We start from the raw sequence: 18004 nt of genomic DNA on the forward strand, positions 1-18004 counted from the left end.
CAAACTTTCTTTTGCCGAACAATGTAGCTCCCATTCAGCTACTGATGACCAAATCCCACTCTCCTTGTAAAGTCCTTCGGAGCAAAGCCTCTTATCAAAGGGGGCAGTTATTGCCCAAAGAATAACTGGATTCATAAATTACTTGCTTAGCTACTAAAACAGTTTTGCTTGGACTAAACTCTCATGACACTCAGTCCACCTCGCAGAAGGGGTCAGTTTTCTATGTAGCAAATGGTTGCAGGCTACAAATGGAGTATGGAGAACTAGATGGTCACTTACCAGAACTAAAAACCCAACCCTCTTCTGCTCTGTTGCTGAGCGGAATCCCTTCTAATGTAACTATAAAGTGAACTGTAACATATACTGTAGGCGTGTTAGAATAACTTTCCACTCTTCCTTTTGTAGGTTATATTCAAAGTCAAATGTGCAGCAGAATTCAATAAGTACAAGTAAGTGACTACTCCTCTTGCCTACCCCCAAACGTGCTCTCATTGGGTGTATTAACAGTACAGCATATATGAAAGATAGTCAGTGTCTGAATGTAGCATTTGGTAGATTTCAAACTTCATAGCAATAGCGTTGTTTTGTTAAACAACATCTGGGTAAGAGACAAAACCGAGATTAATTCCGTTGCCTCAGTGCACAGTGAGGAAAGCAAAGCCCTGAAGAAGTTGTGGGCTAGTCACTAGGCAACCTGACGATTAGATTTGGGTACCTACATGGGTCTGGAGGTGAAGAACTCGATTGTACCCATCAGGGAGATGCTAGAGCTCCTGGTTTGCGCACCCCGCCCCCACCCCACGCACACACTCACTTGCTCTTGCAGGGAGGCTGTCATTGGTGCTAAGGGTACATCCACACAGCAATGGAAAAACAAAATGTCTGGCCAGTGCCAGCTGGCTCAGCCCCACAAGCTGAACCCTGCAAGCTTGCGTCATTGCTGTGTGGACATCCAGGCTCAGGCTGGCGCCCAAGCTCTGGGACCCTCCCACCTCACAGAATCCTAAAACCTGGGCTCCAGCTGGAGCTCCCACATCAACACAGAAATGAAACAGCCCCATGAGCCTGAGTCAGCTGGCATGTGCCAGCTGCCAGTGTCTTAGCTGCTGTGTAGACGCAGCCTAAGGGTCTAGAATGAGCAGTGCTATTGCAGCTGAGTGTTAGCTCGTGTTTCTGTAATTCATGGGAGGCTATTGGTGCTCTAGCACATGAGGCTGAGAACCATAGTAGAACGTTTCTGGGATTCACCCCCATCCTATCTAACCATAAACCAGTGAGGTGGGGGGGGGGGGGTCTGGCTTATGATGTGGGCATCACGAGAGGCCCACAGCATGGGTTCATAAGCTAGGGATCACAACACACCAGCCACTCCTGTTGCTCAAGCCTGTGTGTTAAGTCATTCTAATAATACATCCTTCTGTATGGAAGGAGGGACTTCGAACAGTGACCGTTAGTTCTTGACCTATGGGCCTAACAGACCTGTCAGGAGACAAACTCTCAGTGGACAGTGTGTGGCTTCTACTGTATTTGCAGCCACTTATTTTCACCAAGGCTGGTGGCGGTTGGGCTGACTCTCAACTTAGATTAAATCTAAGTTCGAACAATAAAGGTTTATCTTGCAACTTTAAGATAGACAGGAATCTTGTAACTCATGATTCCTTGCAAGCTTCTACCAACGGAGTGATTTTTAAATACCAGCATTATGCCAACTAAACAACTTAAACTGGCCTTCTAAATGGCGTCCCTAATTCCTTGTCTACATAACTGACCTTTCACACTTGCTAACCTACTGAGTTATAGCAAGTGAAGAGCAATGCTGGGAGTGAAATGAACTGATAGAGAACAAGGGAGATGATGTGGTGGTAGAGACTTCTTCAGACTGTTTTGCTCAGTTTCTCTTTCCTTTTCCAGGGTCCTGTTGTATCTGGGTTCCATATTTACAAGCCTTCTCTTTCTTGTTGTGAATTTAACTTGTGCAATGCTTATCCATGGAGATGTCCCAGAGAGTCGGCTGAGATGGACAGTATTTGTTCGGGCACTAATCAACGACAGTCTCTTCATTCTTTGTGCCGTTTCATTAGCTTGTTGTATGTGCAAACTTGCAAAAATGTCATCGGCAAACGTCTACCTCGAGTCAAAGGTAGGGTAAACGCTCTCTAAACTGCACTGAAATGATTTACTTCAGTCCATGGGGGTGCAAGTCCAAGACCATGACCCCATCATACTAGATGTTCTGCAAACACAGAACAAAAAGATGGTCCTAGCCTGGAGCTAGTAAAACTCCCTTTTTTTTTTTTTTTTCAGTTTGGGTTCATCAGTTTGGGTTTGTGCTTGCAGGAGATCTGTTGGTGCAAGAGAAGATCATTATAACTCAGATACTGGACCCCTTTTTTTGCACTGAGTCTCTCTTAAATCACTTGTTTCAGTACAGAGCCAAGATCTGGTACTAATGGTGTGTTGCTGTCTGACACCAAAGTGATGTAATGTCGAGGCATTTGATAGTAACTGCAGTCTTCTGCTAATGTGACCCCTCATAAACCAGATCCACTAGCAACCCAGTCTAGTAATAAAACTCTGGTCTATTGTAAGCTGGCTTTCTCCTACATTACTTTGTGTCAGAAGCAGTATCCCACTCCATTACATGTAGCATCCCCTTATGGGCTAACTGCACCTGGTTTGGGGTTCACCCTCTCCCTGCCTTTTCCAGACCAGACCAAAGGATGTATAGATGTACCCACATTCCATCAGCTGGGAGCACTGAGCCTGTTAGCTTCAGTGGCTCTTCAAGATCAGGGAAACGCTCTCCTTTCCTCACCTGGCTGTGACCTCCACCACTTGAGGGACCATGTCAGGAACTGGAAAGGGTGCAACATCCAGAAGCTCCTACCCCAAGTACTGGGCTTTTCTGTAGATCTAGAATCTGTTCTGGGCCAGGCTTGGTCTCTCTCCATTGCAGGAGCCCTGGGCTGCTGTTACTATTGGAGCCAGAATTCCAATCCTATGCTGATGGCCTGATGAAAGGCAGCGTTGCCTCTACTGCAGGTGGGGCTAGAGAACTATCTCTCTGTTTTGCCCATGGTGACCATGCTCTGTCCAGGTTCTGCAGAGCCCCTGTCAGTCTCCACTGACCCAAACAATGCTGGGCAGCATTCGCCCCCTCTTCAAAGAAGGGATGAGGATGTTGCTGGGCCTGAATACTAGGGATCAGGAATTGGCAGCTCCTGTGTGTGGCCAAACTGGGAGCCTGGGCTCCTGTAGCTCAACAAAGCTACTCTGCCCAAGGCAATGGCTCTTATGTCTGAGTCGCTTTGCTAGATCCATGTCTACATTATGGGCTGGTAGGAGACGCTTCCCCGTCCTTGGAATTATGGACGGTGACCACTTGAGCTTTCCTGCATGTGGTCTGGACCTAACAGGCTTTAAACTACTGCCCCAGTAAAATGCCAGCCTGTCTCCTCTGCCTTAGGCGTTTCTGCTGCCTGGGCTGAACTTGCATAGGAGAAGGGGATCTCTTACTTGCTGACCCCCCTCTATCTCCAGCAGAGTCCATGACTTGGGGGCCTTGCCCCATATTTGTCTAATGGGCTCAGCACACTGAAGACACTACATAGACTATACCAGGCTACGCCACCCAGTCTGTCTTCAGTAGTGCATGTAGTTCCTGATGGCGTCCCATTTTCTTCCCCCAAAACTGCCCATGTGTATCTTCCTGAGATGCGTGAATTGTCAAGGGGGCAGGCGCTAAATAGCCCAAGTTTATTTGGGGTCAGTTAAACTGCCAGAAGCTTCTCCAATCCTTGAAAACGGCCTTGTGCTGCAAAACAAGGAAAAGGTGGAACTAAACTGTAGCTTCTGGCTGAACATTCTGGGTCTCAACGACACGTTTGGCAAGTCACTTTTGTATGCGGGGAAAATGGACATGGGCGTTTCAGCAAGTTGCAATATCTGACCATCAGGGCTCTGTGCTGTTGTTTTTGGCTCTGCAGCATGATCAGGCAGGAGTCACAGTTGCATGAACTTGAATTTAAATAGCCTTCAGAGATGTACTGACTTCCTCTGCGCAGGATTGGTTTCCTTTGCCTCTGCGAGTGTGTTCTGAAATCTGGAAGTAGAATTTGTCCTCCACTGACGTTCATATTGTGTGTGTGTGTGTGTGTGTGTGTGTCTCTCTCTCTCTCTCCTCTTGCCGCCCCCAAGCTCCTTGCTCTGGGAATTGCTCCGAATCAGTAGTACACCAAGGCTTCTCTCACTTGAACAACTTCACAAAAGGCTGTTGCTGCATCAAAACTCCAGCCCTCTCTGCCACGCGTGCTGTACTCACCAACCAATGTAATACTGGGGCTTTCACACTGACAGCTGTTGACTAATCACTGGGCTTCACACCTCAAGTTAGTGGCAACATAGCACCATAAATGAAGACCAAACCCAACCTGTATTTTGGTATAACTAAGCTGTAGCTGTCCAGCCAGGTAGTCTGTGTAATTGTCTGCTTGCAAAAATAACCACTATGGAACTGGGACCCACTGTTGGGCTAATCCTCCCTGTGGTTCCATCACTTGGTTGGCAAGGTTCCACTTCTCTTCCTTACGGTCGGTAAGAAACAGCCATGTGAAACTGGATGATTGCAGTCAACTCACCGCCAGCTCAGGATGAGGTTCTTTACACCTAGCTTTAAATATCTTAGTGAGGGCATAGTTCTGTGTAGATGTTCTGGGTCCGATCATGCATGCATGACTTGCCGTGCATAAAATTACAATTTTTATGGGAAGATTTGTGTAACAGCCTATCAGATTTTTAACGTATCTTGCTTCCTCCCCTGTTCTTAGGGCACATCTGTCTGCCAGGCTCTCCTTGTCGGTTCAGTAGTTGTTCTTCTGTACTCTTCAAGGGCTTGCTATAACCTAGTAGCAGTGGCTATATCTCCGGAGAATGTTCCTAGTCCATTTAATTATGGCTGGGACAACCTTTCAGATAAGGTAACTAATAATATTAACGGGTGGGCGTTGGAGGGTGGCAGGGGTGTCTCAAATCCAGAACGTGGCTCCTGCGGGGAGAAATCTATGTTCTGGGTGTGTGGGATCTCACTAAAGATGCTGTAGCAGTGTTCTAAAAAGCTCTCATATTCCAGTTCCTGAGACTCACTGAAAACAGTCACTTCTAATAGGAATGTAATGCTTAATATGACACATCCACTATCTACAACTAGACATGTCTATGGAGGAGCTTGACCCTGAAGACTCAAAGGGCAGCCCAAGTAACTCACACCTGATGCTAATACATTAAAAGAGCTGCCATATCTGGGGAAATATGACTGTTGCCCCATCGCTACTTAGGCTCCTTTAATTTGGGGGGTTATTTGTCACAAGTGCTTCTAAATGTTAGATCTCTGTGGTGACAACTACCATACCTTCCTACTCCATGTAACTGCCACTAGCATGTTACTAGCCATAACAGTAAGATGCAGCAAATGGGATTTGCTTGCCAAGTATCTAAATACTGACCAGGTGCACAAGATCTCATTGATATTTAATCTTAATTGGACCCCGAACTGCACCCTCTTAATGGCGAGTGCGCACCTGTAGAGCTGGTGTAATGGCATGTGACCGGTAGGTCAGTCTAGATCCTGAGCATCTGTGACCAGCCAGGGTTGTCTGAACCCACGGTGGAGATGTATAGAGCACATCTGTCTGTCATACCCTCTGCCCTAGAGTCAATGGTGGTAATGGGATAATAGCTGCCACATCACTGTATACATGGGTGTGAGCCTCCCATGTACCACCTCATAATCTAGAAACCTTCTGTAAGATGTCTGACTTGACATGGAACCCTTTCTCTTATTGGTGCGGGGTCCACTTTCTACACTAAGGAACTAGCGCCCTCACCCCCCGAAACCTGAGTAGGCTTGACATGGAAGCTCTCAGCTGAAATCTGTAGGAGCTGGTACTGGCCACTCAGTGGCAGGATACTGCCCTAGCTGGACCACTGATCTGAGCCAGTCTGGGAACTGTGGTATGCAATGCTAATCTGAAATCTTTCTGGATTTGAAATCTAGAAGCACTTCCATGCACTGCATCCTAGTCTATTTCTTGGAATCCCATCACTCCTGGGGTAAATCTTTTGGGGGGGGGGGGAGTGCTGTTTTAAAAACAAAACCCTCCATGTTTAACCATAACCCCTGTGTTTCCAGATGCACGCAGAAGAAGTCAGTGGTGAAGAATATGTGGTGTTTGGAGTAGTCCTCTTCCTCTGGGAGCTTGTGCCAATCAGTTTTGTGGTGCTGTTCTTCCGGGCTCAGAGGCTAACTCAGAACTTGGTAGGATATGAACTAATTGCTGTAGGGTTAAGATCTTTTTCAAGTTGTTCTTTGCACATGAAACTTGTCTGATTTACTCTAACTAAATAGCTCTTTCCACTACATAATCTCTCTAGAAACAATTGGGTGCTTTTTTAAAAAAACAAACTTTTCCCTCCTCTATCAACAGACACCAGCTGGCATGGTGAACAGTCATAGTTATAGCTCCAGAGCGTACTTCTTTGACAATCCAAGGCGATACGACAGTGACGATGATTTGCCAAGACTTGGTGCAAGAGAAGGAGGAAGGTAGGTTGGGAGCTGTTCGGATATTCAGAATCACCATTCGACTCTCGCGTGTGAGCAACAAACAATGTCTACAGAGCAACCAACTCCTGCTCTTCTTTTAAGCCAAAGAATCTTTCCGAGCAAAGGGGCCTAGAACTGGTAGACCAGATAAATAAGGCAGTTCGTAACGTAAGCTTTGGCTTGCACTAAGGACCTGAGATCTGAACTTACCCTGGTGGAAATCATGGACTTTAGCTACAGGTGCTAACCGCCATTGACAATCAGGCCACTCTTGTGTGCTTAAAGTCAGAGAAGAGTCTTTGTAAACCTCTATGCATTTTAACAGGCATGTGTACCTGTAAACTAAAAACTGCTGATTTCCTGGTGAAGACTTGCAAGCTGCAGAAAGTCCTGGGTAAAGTGTGGGGGGGGGAAGGTTGGGGTTTTTTCATTGATTTGGTTTTAGTGTGGTGGGTTTTTTTTTCCTGGAGTAACAATTATTGCTGTATAACAATCTTGAAACACAAGATGTATGAAAACTTAGTGGGGCTGTAGTGTTCTCCTCAGGCTGAGGTCCAGGCATTTCTCTGAGCTCATCTTGGTGTGATGGGTGCTCTAGAAATACCAACAGTCCTAGAAGTGACGAGTGAACTTATGTGTATTGGCTTTATTTTAGAGCTGTCAATTAATTGCTGTTAACTCACATGATTAACTCAAAAATTAATCACGATTAAAAAAATTAATCGCGCTTATAACAATAGACTACCACTTGAAAAACATCCAAAATATTTAATTTCTACATTTTCAATATTTATTTTAATTACAACACAGAATAGTGCACAGAACTCAATATTTTTTATTACAAATGTATGTACTGTAAAAATGATAAATATTTTTCAATTCACCTCATACAAGTACTGAAGTGCAATCTCTATTATGAAAGGGAAAATCTGCAGTTTGGTTACATAACTGCACTCAAACAAAACAGTGTAAAACTATAGCGCCTTCATGTCCACTCAGTCCTCCTCCTTAGTCTGCTAATCACTAAGACAAACAAGTTTGTTTACATTGACGGGAGATACTGCTGCCTGCTTCTTATTTACAAGGTCACCTGAAAGTGAAAAACAGGCATTCACGTGGCACTTCTGTAGCTGGCATTGCAGGGTATTTACGTGCTAGATATGCAAAACATTCGTATGCGCCTTCATACTTCAGCCACCATTCCAGAGCACATGCTTGCATGCTGCTGATGCTCATTTTAAAAAAAAAAATGCATCAATTAAACTTGTGACTCTGCTCCTTAGGTAGAGAATTGTATGTCTCATGCTCTGTTTCACATGCATTCTGCATATATTTCATGTTATAGCAGTCTTGGGTGATGACCCAGCACATATTGGTTTTAAGAACACTTTCACAACAGATTTGCCCAAATGCAAAGAAGGTACCGATGTAGCTATTTTTAGAAATCTCTCCCAGCATTTGACCCAAGGTTTAAGAATTGAAGTGCCTTGCAAAATCTGAGAGGGACAAGGTGTGGAGAAGGCTTTTAGAAGTCTTAAAAGAGCAACACTCTGATGCGGAAACTTCAGAACCCGAACCACGAAAAAAGAAACTCAACCTTATGCTCGTAGCATCTGACTCAGATGATGAAAATGAACATACATCGGTCCACTCTGCTTTGGATTGTTATCAAGCAGAACCCATCATCAGCATGGACACATGTCCTCTTGATCGGTGGTTGAAGCATGAAGGGACCTATGAATCTTTAGTGCCTCTGGCACTAAATATCTTGCAACGCCAGCTACAACAGTGCCATGCTAACACCTGTTCTCACTTTCAGGTGATGTAAACAAGAAGCAGGCAGCATTATTGCCTGAAAATTGTAACCAACCTTGTTTGAGTGATTTGGCTGGCCAAGAAGTGGGACTGAGTGGACTTGTGGGCTCTAAAGTTTTATACTGTTCATTTTATTTTTGGATGCAGTTTTTTTGTACCTATTTCTACATTTGTAAGATCAACTTTCCTGATAAAGGTATTGCATTACAGTACTTGTATGAGGCGAGTTGAAAATTTTTGTTTTACAGTGCAAATATTTGTAATTGAGCACTGAACACTTATTGACATTAATATATTTTAAATGTAGCAAACACCATTTATTTTCAATATTTTTGATAAACTAGAGAGACTAACAGTGCATTTAATGGCATGATTAATTTTTCACTTGACAGCTGCTTCTGGGGGAGGGGAGGGAGATGCTTAGCTTATGACACCCATTGGAAAGGGCCTGACCTCTTAAGTGCTGGACACCCACTCTCTGAAAATTAAGGGCCCTTTAAGATGTCAACTTGAGCACCAGAATCACTGGTCACCTCTGGAAAGTTGAAGCTTTGGACAAAGCTTCCTAGCTGAAGCTACTTTCAACTTCTGTTTGTATTAAAACGCCAGCGCTAGACAGCACAATCCTGGGATAACTTTAGACTCCCGTCTCTAACCAGCATTTCCCATTCTTCTCCCAAAGCTTGGCTACCCCTCCGTGCTCCGGCTGGTATGGCACTCTGACTGAGAGCGATAGCTGTGCGGTTATTCCCTGTCTGAGTGGACCTAAGCCGGACACCGCCCCACTGCTCTTCACGTGTAGTGATTTGGAAGCTAACAATCACCACAGCTTATACTCCACGCCGCAGAACTGAAGAGCCCGCCAAGATTCGCTTCTCTTGGGGCGGCTTTCGTGGGAGTCCGATCATTCTCCAAACATCTAACTCCATCTGCACAAACATTCCATTCTCTCTTGCAGCTGTAACCCAGGACCTGGAGACTTAGGCTGCATGTGGTATGTAAAACTGTTACTCATGGTACCATGTAGCAAAGGGAAGGTGAAAAATCTCTGGGAGCTTTTTTGGGGGGATGGGGGGGGGGTCCAGTCTTCTCAAGATGCTCATTGGCAGCTAGAAGCACCAGAGCTGACTCACTAGACCAACATCAAATGCGTATTTGCACTTTTATCTGCACGTTCTGAAGGAACACCTCACACTCAGACTTCCATGTTCCCCTTTTAATTGCACATCTGTAGCTGGGAGCGGTGCGGTCGTCCTGCGAAGACGGGCGCGTCGATACGCAGGCCGTGCTGCACTCTGCGACCTGATCCGCTCCAAGGACAAATGTGCCCTCTTCAGAGAAACTGTGTGGGATTTACACTAATGAAGAAAGTTACCTAATGTATAATGTGCCATATTCACGCAAGACAAATGTAGTGTCTCTTTGCTGGGGATGTGGGCTTACTCTAACTCGGTCCTCGGGGCAGCGGACTGCTAAAACACTCTTGGCGGGACTGTGGGTTACCTTCAAGCATGAATGTTGTGAAGGCCTTTAAAAGCCTGAACTCAATGGCTTCTACTAGCACGAAGGTCACGGAACAGTAACCAGCTCTGCTCTTTTAAACAGAAAAATGCCACCTAGAGGGAACAGAGTGAGTGTGGTTACCGTGGTGAGAGCATGTGGCAATGAGGCCTGCTCCTTGCAGGGTGGCTTCTTCAAGCAAACCTCGCAGTCAGTCTGGATAAGAGTGACGTGAGCATTTTATTTTGGCCCAAACCTATACATAACCCAGCTTCTTTCATACTAGTGGAGCCAGTGCTTAATCTGCCTTAGGGAGAACAGCAATTTTATATTTATCCTGACTGAATATAAGCTAGAGGTCATTCTTAGAACATGAAAACTTCTTTGCTTTCATGGCTGCTTTCTCTGACTGAAATCACGAAGCCTGCAGTGTGGTGCCTGCATGCCATTATTTGGGACTGCCTCAAAACTGAGTTCTCCTGTCTCTTCAGACTGTTTGAGGAATAAGTGTCCCATGACATTCCACTGACTGCACTGTAAGAGTAGTGCAATGTGACCTGAACTAGGGGGGGCCCCCACATTGAAGTATTAGATAAATGTTGGCATCTCATTGCAGGGCGTGCACTGGAGGGTGGGTCTAGTGAGGGAGAAGCATTTAATGGAATGGTGTAGGTTGGTTTGGTTTTAACATCCAGGATTTTATTCTGGCAGGATGTTGGCCTTTAAATCACTTTTTTTAACTGTCTAAAAGCACCCTATTCAAAACAGGAAAGCGAGATGTGGCCGTAAGGATGCACAGGTGTTTGGATTAGGCTCTAAAGTGAGCTCTTAAATACACTGTTGGTTTACACAGATTAGTAGCTCCTACAAGGAAAAGCATGCCTCTGTGGCAAAGCTGCTATCTCCAGCCTGTAGTAGACTTCCCCCAGGATCTCCCCACCTTTGGCATTCCTTTAGAAGCTTAAACTGGAAACGGTTGGCATATGTTGCTGATCAGCAGGACCAGCTCCTGCCATCAACTGCATGCACTTTCCAAGGGTGTGCTTTGTTTTTAAACTTGAATTAAGATTTGATGTTAGAGTAAAACTTCACTGAGGGACTGAACAGGGCCATATAGTCTGTAGGACAGTGGGGGAAGTGTCCTCCCCGTAGACAAGTGGGGATACCGCTGGCACATGGAACATGACTGAAGTGACTGTCGAGCCTTTAAAATGCTGATTCCCAGGCTCACAGCTGTATGGTGGGATGGGCGTGCGCGCACACAGACAGACACTTTTTTCCAAGAATAAACTCTTGGTTCTCAAAGAAGGTAGCAGAGACTTGGGGGCAGGCCTAGGATGTGTGTGGGAAAACATTTGAGCGCCACGTGAGCATATCAACATCCTTGCTGTTACTGAGTTACTTCTGAACCCCCTCTCTGTACAACCCCCACCCAGAAACTGAGCAGCTGGCTCGAGGTGTAGCAGGTCCTCTAATGTCCTCATTTTACTCTCTTGCTCACTGGTCCGAAACCAAGGCAACCCGTGCTCTTTCCTCTAAAGGCTCGGAGACTATTCTTGGCAGATCACTGGATCCTTCTCGCTCAAATACTTGAGCTAGAAAGGACTTTTCTTTTAGCTACCATTGTACGACCCGTCTCATTGCCTAGGGTGGGATTCAGAAACCGGTTGCTCTGTCTTGATCGCCGCTTGACTTATGGTGAAACTAGCTAAGGACCTGGACTCCAGCCGCAGCCCTTCTCTTCCCCTCCCATAAGTCACCAAAGACGCAAAGTTCAGCCACTGGCCCCTGTTCTTGCTTAAAAGAAAAAAATAAAAAAAAAAGTCCAAAGCACTAGGAGCACTTTAAGTTTTCCTTTAGAGGGAAGGGAGTGTTGCGCCAAAAAAAAAAGGGCTACCGGCTCATTGTTCATATTGCACTGACGCACAGAACGACAAGATGATCTTCCTCTCATTAGGATCACAGATCAGGGCGGTGAGTCTCGTTGCTTAAGTGTGTACCAGTGAGTGACTAGCAAATGTTTTGTTTTTTATTACTTTGTATGGATGGCCATTAATGTCAGAACTGCGACTGCTCGGAGTGGGGCCGGCCTTGTGTTTTACTGAAGTAATTTATAGCTGACGTGTACAATGACTTTTATATGCATAGTTGCCTTTCATTCCATTTTTTTTGGTAACGGTTTAACTGTTTCTCAGCTTCGCAGCCAGTTGAGAGCTGGTTGCACCAGGAAGCTGTGGCCAATGAATGTACCTATTTGTTGTTGTTCACTAAACTGTAACCAAGCACTACTATGTTGAATAAAAAAAATCTTCTGTGCTATTTATGGGCATCTGGGCTGAGTTCTGCCAACTGGGGTCTTTGCATCACTTGTCCACTCATCAGTGGACTCTACCCCAGTTTAAAATATTTAAAGCCATGTTATTTCTCTTTACCTCCCCTCCCCCTATTGCTGCATTCCTGCACAGAGATCCAGCTTCCACTCGCTTGCTAAAGGGACACTCCTATAAAGGCTCTGAGTGTAAGTCTAAGAGGAATCTTCTGGCTTGAAGAACAAACTGAGGAAAGTGATACTATCTGGGTCTCAGCCTCCTTCACAAGCATTCCCCGTGGCACCCACCAGCCGCATCTTGTAGGAGAGCTGTCCTAAGGTGGCTCGACTGGAAGGGTCAAGTGACTCTTGATGCAGGAAAACTCTGCAGAGCCCAGTCTGCAACTTGCCAATCCACGAGGTGACTCAGGGCCTCTGAGTGACCCTGTATTTGTAACAGGTGCAGTAGATGTAGGCGGCTGCAGCACGAAGCGGAATGAAGAGGGGTGGGCAGGAGTGAGGGCCTGGCCTTCCTCAAGGGGGGGTGCAAGCTACCCTTGCTATAGCCTCTCACCTTATTCTGTTCTGTAACCCCCTCTCTCTGCTCCTTGGCATGTAGCAGGAAACGGCTCTAGCAGGCCTCTCCCCAGTTCGTAAGCACAAGCTGTGGTGTCGGAGCAGCCGACATACTTAAATAGAGGTTTCCTTTACGGGGAAACATACATCTGGCCCGTGCACCCAGCCTTGATTCTAACCAAGTGCCCTCTGGGGATGGGGCGAGCCGAGAGCCCCCCCTCTGCTGTAACAAGGCAGATGTGTAGGTGGAGGCTCTGGGCCCTGTAGCATGATGCACTTAAAACTCATTTTGGAGGGAGACAACATGCCAGGCCTGGCACAAACACACAGCCAGTAAAGGCTGGGTGGGGCAGCACCTCCTGGGCTGGTAACACCCCCATGGGGAGAGTGGGCGGGGCACCTGAGGTATGTGTGTCAGGCATTGTGGGGAGAGGGGGAGACTCTAGGAGGAGCTGTTTCAGGCAGACCTCCCTCCTTTCTAGTGCCAGGCTTCAAGGCCTTGCAGATCTGATGGGCCTCTCCCAGACACCAAAGAGAGGAGGTGGGGGGGGGGGGTCGCCCGTGGGCAGAGGCTTGCTCCAGGAGCTACAGCGTTGGAAGCTCTGGGGCTGCATGTCCTGGAGCCCTGCGAAGAGAAAGTCTCCCCCCCCCCCCCACCTGCTAAAGATGATACTTAACAACTAAAGATGACAATTAACTAACAATGGGTAACTCTATGCAAAGATAAGTAGAAGAGCTAGGGCTTAGTGGAGCACCTGCCAGCAAGAGACCACTGTTCCAACAACTGCACGGGGGGGGGGGGGAGGAGGAACTCAAGGGGCATTAGGCCGGCAGGGTCATATATAGAACATCATATTGGTGCTCCGGGGGCTCCGCAGCTGGCGCGACCGGTAGCTGCTAGGGAAAAGTTTCCGACAGCCGTGCACAGGGCATGTGCATACACCTAACTGGAAGTGATATGAGCAAGCGAAACCTTTCCTCCAAGCTGCCGAGAGGAAAACTCTAAGGAAAATGTACTTGGCAGCTCGGAGTGTAAGAGGTTAGAAACACATGGCAGGGTCCAACATGCTGCCAGAGGGAGGCCCACAGAATCTCCGCACCTTCTCTGAAAGGATTCTGGAGGCACCTGCTTTCTCGGTTGCTGGTCACTCAGCGTATCACAGGGATTTGGAGTTGGTCTCTAAGAGCCAGATTGTTCAGTGCTCACCGTCCCCAATTAGAGGCAGCTTTTCAAAAGTGCTCAGCACCCAGCAGATCCCATTGTGCCAAGTAAGACCAGATTCTCATCAGAGCTCTGCACCCAACACATCCCCACTGGGCTCTTTTGCAAATCTGGCCCCAAGGGACTCTCCTGGGACCCTGTCTGCCATTTACCACCATTTGAAGTAACACTGACATGCAGGCCAAGGTGAGGGGGAGGGCTAGGTCAGTGGTTTGAGCATTGGCCTGCTAAACCCAGGGTTGTGAGTTCAATCCTTGAGGGGGCCATTTGGGGATTGGCCCTGCTTTGAGCAGGGGGTTGGACTAGATGATCTCTTGAGGTCCCTTCTAACCCTAATAATCTATGATTCTATGAACACCACCACCTTTAGCTTCCCTGCTCGTTACCTGTGCAGAGACCAACCAGGCCTGGAGCCAGCCATGTCACTAAGCTGCCAGAAGCAGCCAACACAGGGACTGCTGTGCAGGGTGAGGAGGGATAAAATAGGCCCCTGTACCTCAGCCCCCCTCTTCCTCTAGGGGCAAAGTAGAACCTAGCTGGTACCTCTCTGTCTGTGATCTTGGGGACTCTAACCAGTAGCAGCAGCCAGAGTAGGGACCTCTAAACACAGAACTTTTTACAATGTTAACTGGACTGTCTCTGCCCTGTGCTGTTTGGCTCTTTGTTCCAACCATCTCCTTTCCTCCAGTCCCTTCACCTCAGCTTTACTCCACACCTACCCTCTGTCTCTTCTCCCCTGCCCAGTCCCCCTTCCCTCAAATGGTCCCCTCTCTTCTGCTGATCCCCTCCTAACTAAATTCCCCCCACCTCAATAAACCATGGCACTACCTTGCCAGTGGCCACCCTCCTGCTGCTCATGTGTTTTTCCCCTTCCCCTATCCCACCCATTGGGCCTATTTAGATCCTAAGCTCTCCAGAGCCGGGCCTGTTGTGACTGTGTCTATATGCAGCACCTTGCCCAGTGACACTATCCTGCCAAACATGGTCAATATAACAAAGGCTGGGCCTAGCTCTTGGCTCAAAGAGCATTCCATGTCCATCCTTTTCTGCATTGCCTAGTGACGGAAATCAAAATGATTTGTAGCTTTGCACAGAAGCAGCCTGCCCTACTCATGACACATGCCCACTTTTGGTGGTAGAACAGAACTTGCATGCTCCGTCACTAACTTGACAGCAGAAAACCTGGTAACTTAAAAAATCCACCCATTTTCCTCCTTTTCCCAAGGGAGTAGAGTTTAGCACATAACCCTAGCCGCTGCTGCCATCAGTCATTATCAAACAGCAAAAGACTCAGGTGATTTCCTTCCAGGAACAGCATTTAACCAGTGGTTGGTTGCACTGGACAATGAAACCCAGTGGTGGATGTTGCCAGCTGTGATGGAGGTTAGTTAAACGCCAGGGCTTGGAAAAAAATATGTGGCTGCCGTGTGCAGGAAACTTTGAGGGTTGGCAGCAGAGGAGGGGAACAGAGCAGGTTCTACCCAATTTTGCCACTGCTGCTGCTCAGAAAAAATGCAAGCGAGAGTAGGGGCTCTGTACTTGACAAAGACCTTCTCAGTGCATTCCTGGTTGGGGAAAGAATTGCTTTTCCCAACCAACAATGGTGGAGGAGTCAGGCCCTACAGTTGCTCAGTTTTCCAGAGTGAAACATACTGTCTGACCTGTTGCAGCCAGGATAGTTATTGGCGAGCTAGGAACCAGTACAAATCTTGACTGGCACAATGCTGTTGGTCAGAGATTATGAGGAAGAGAGGAGGCATGTGCTCGTGTACACGTCTTCCCTGTACATGCCAGGGTGGTGGAGCAGGGAAGAATGTTTTCCCCCATCCTGAGAGCAGCTTTTGGAAATCCAAACTTCAGACACACATTAGCCAAGGTAAGGCATATTGAGAATGAAACCCAGGACCAGAGCCCAGAGATAGCGCTCTTGGGGGGGAACCCTGGCATTCCTTTTCCCAGCATCTTGTTGGTATGTAGAATCATAGGACTGGAAGGGACCGCAAGAGGTCCAGTCCCCTGCAATCATGGCAGGCTTAGGAATTATCTAGACCATCCCTGACAGGTGTTTGTCCAACCTGCTCTTAAAAATTTCCAATGATGAAGATTCCACAAGCGCCATAGGCAACTTATTCCAGTGCTTAACCACCCTGACAGGAAGTTTATTTCTTAATGTCCAACCTCAACCTGCCTTGCTGCATTTTAAGCCCATTGCTTCTTGTCCTATCCTTAGATTAAGAACAATAATTTTTCTCCCTCCTCCTTGTAACAACCTTTTATGTGCTTGAAAATTTATGTTCCCTCGGTCATTTCTTTTCCAGACTAAACAAACCCCATTTTTTCAATCTTCCCTCATCGGTCACATTTTCTAGATCTTTCATCATTTTTGTTGCTCTTCTCTGGACTTCTTTCAGTTTGTCCAAATCTTTCCTGAAATGTGGCACCCAGAACTGGACACAATACTCCAGTTGAGGCCTAATCAGGGCAGAGTAGAGCAGAAGAATTACTTCTCATGTCTTACTTACAATGGTCCTGCTAATACATCCCAGAATTAAGGGTTTTGGGTTTTTTTTCCTGCAAGTGTTATACTGACTCATATTTAGCTTATGATCTACTATGACCTCCAGATCTCTTCCCACAGTACTCCTTCCTAGGCAGTCATTTCCCATTTTGTATGTGCACAATTGTTTCTTCCTAAAGGGAGCACTTTGCATTTGTCCTTATTGAATTTCATCCTATTTACTTCAGACCATTTCTCCAGTTTGTCCAGATCATTTTGAATTTTAATCCTATCCTCCAAAGCACTTGCAACCCCTCCCAGCTTGGTATCATCTTCAAACTTTACAAGTGTACTCTCCATGCCATTATCTAAATTATTGATGAAGACACTGAACAGAACCAGACCCAGAACTGATCTCTATGGGACCCCCCTCGTTATGCCCTTCTATCATCACTGTGAACCACTCATAACTACGCTCTGGGAACGATTTTCCAACCAGTTTTGCACCCACCTTATAGTAGCTCCATCTAGGTTGCATTTCCCTAGTTTGTTTATGAGGTCATGTGAGACCGTATCAAAAGCTTTACTAAAGTCAAGATATTCCACATCCCCCCATCCACAAAGCTTGTTACCCTGTCAAAGAAAGCTATCAGCTTGGTTTGACACAATTTGTTCTTGACAAACCCATGCTGACTTACTTACCTTATTATCTTCTAGATATTTGCAAACCGATTGCTTAATCATTTGCTCCACTATCTTTCTGGGTACAGAAGTTAAGCTGACTGGTCTGTAATTCCCCGGGAATTACACTACAAGTTTCTCACCTGCTGAGGGAGATGTGCCAGTCTCATCTCAGCCTCTGGGGAAGAAGTGTGTGGCAACCTTTAAGACCTGCAGTGATTGCTGATGCACTGAGCTTCATTTGTACAGAACCATTCTGAATTTGACTAGGAGTCAGACTCAGCATATTGTACTCTAATTACCCTTCTAAAATAGGGTTAAGGGGAAAGTGTAGTCAGAGCAAAATACTGTTTTAGGCTTTGTCTACACAGGGTTTCACCAGTTTCGCTTTAACTGGGTTTCTAAAATGGATTTAAATTGACACAAACCTCTGTGTGATCACTTAGTAATCAGTTTGAGCTAAACTGCTATAATTGACTTGAACTAAACTGTAACAAGCCTGGTTTAAAACTGAAATAAAGTGCATCCATACAGGGATTTGCACCGCTTTAGAATCGCACCTTTAGTTCAATTGGTGCAGCTGTCTCCTGTTGACAAACTCTTAGAGGGACACGGAGCAGTTCTTTACATAGCATCAGCCATGAAGGTTAGGTGGATCCTCCAAGCTACAGTGTAGTATGCCCCAGGACTGTACCAAAGGAAGAGTTTTTCTATTTTACGCCCTCACAAAATGTTGCCTTTAAAACAAGTTAAATGGTGGGATCGGGAAGAAACTACGGAACACAGACAACCCCTAGTGAGTTC

General features: G+C 46.4%; 1 protein-coding gene across 2 annotated transcripts in view; it reads left to right on the forward strand.

Moving 5' to 3' along the window:
• Nucleotides 1-12235, forward strand: part of GPR137C (G protein-coupled receptor 137C) — a 29683-nt gene extending 17448 nt beyond the window's left edge. Inside the window, exons 2-8 of one of the 2 annotated variants that reach the window (XR_005597706.1) lie at nt 406-449; nt 1912-2140; nt 4827-4976; nt 6188-6313; nt 6483-6601; nt 9099-9410; nt 9651-12235. Coding sequence is in view for 1 of the 2 variants with exons in the window: in XM_039535289.1 (XP_039391223.1) it covers nt 406-449; nt 1912-2140; nt 4827-4976; nt 6188-6313; nt 6483-6601; nt 9099-9270 (840 nt within the window). In the remaining variant the exon portion in view is untranslated. Of the gene's footprint in view, nt 1-405; nt 450-1911; nt 2141-4826; nt 4977-6187; nt 6314-6482; nt 6602-9098 lie in introns of both variants that reach the window. The other variant, XM_039535289.1, reaches the window with a different exon arrangement.
• The last annotated feature ends 5769 nt before the right edge of the window (nt 12236-18004 follow it).

Source organism: Mauremys reevesii, linkage group 4, assembly GCF_016161935.1.
Source record: "Mauremys reevesii isolate NIE-2019 linkage group 4, ASM1616193v1, whole genome shotgun sequence".
Taxonomy (NCBI): Eukaryota; Metazoa; Chordata; order Testudines; family Geoemydidae; genus Mauremys; species Mauremys reevesii.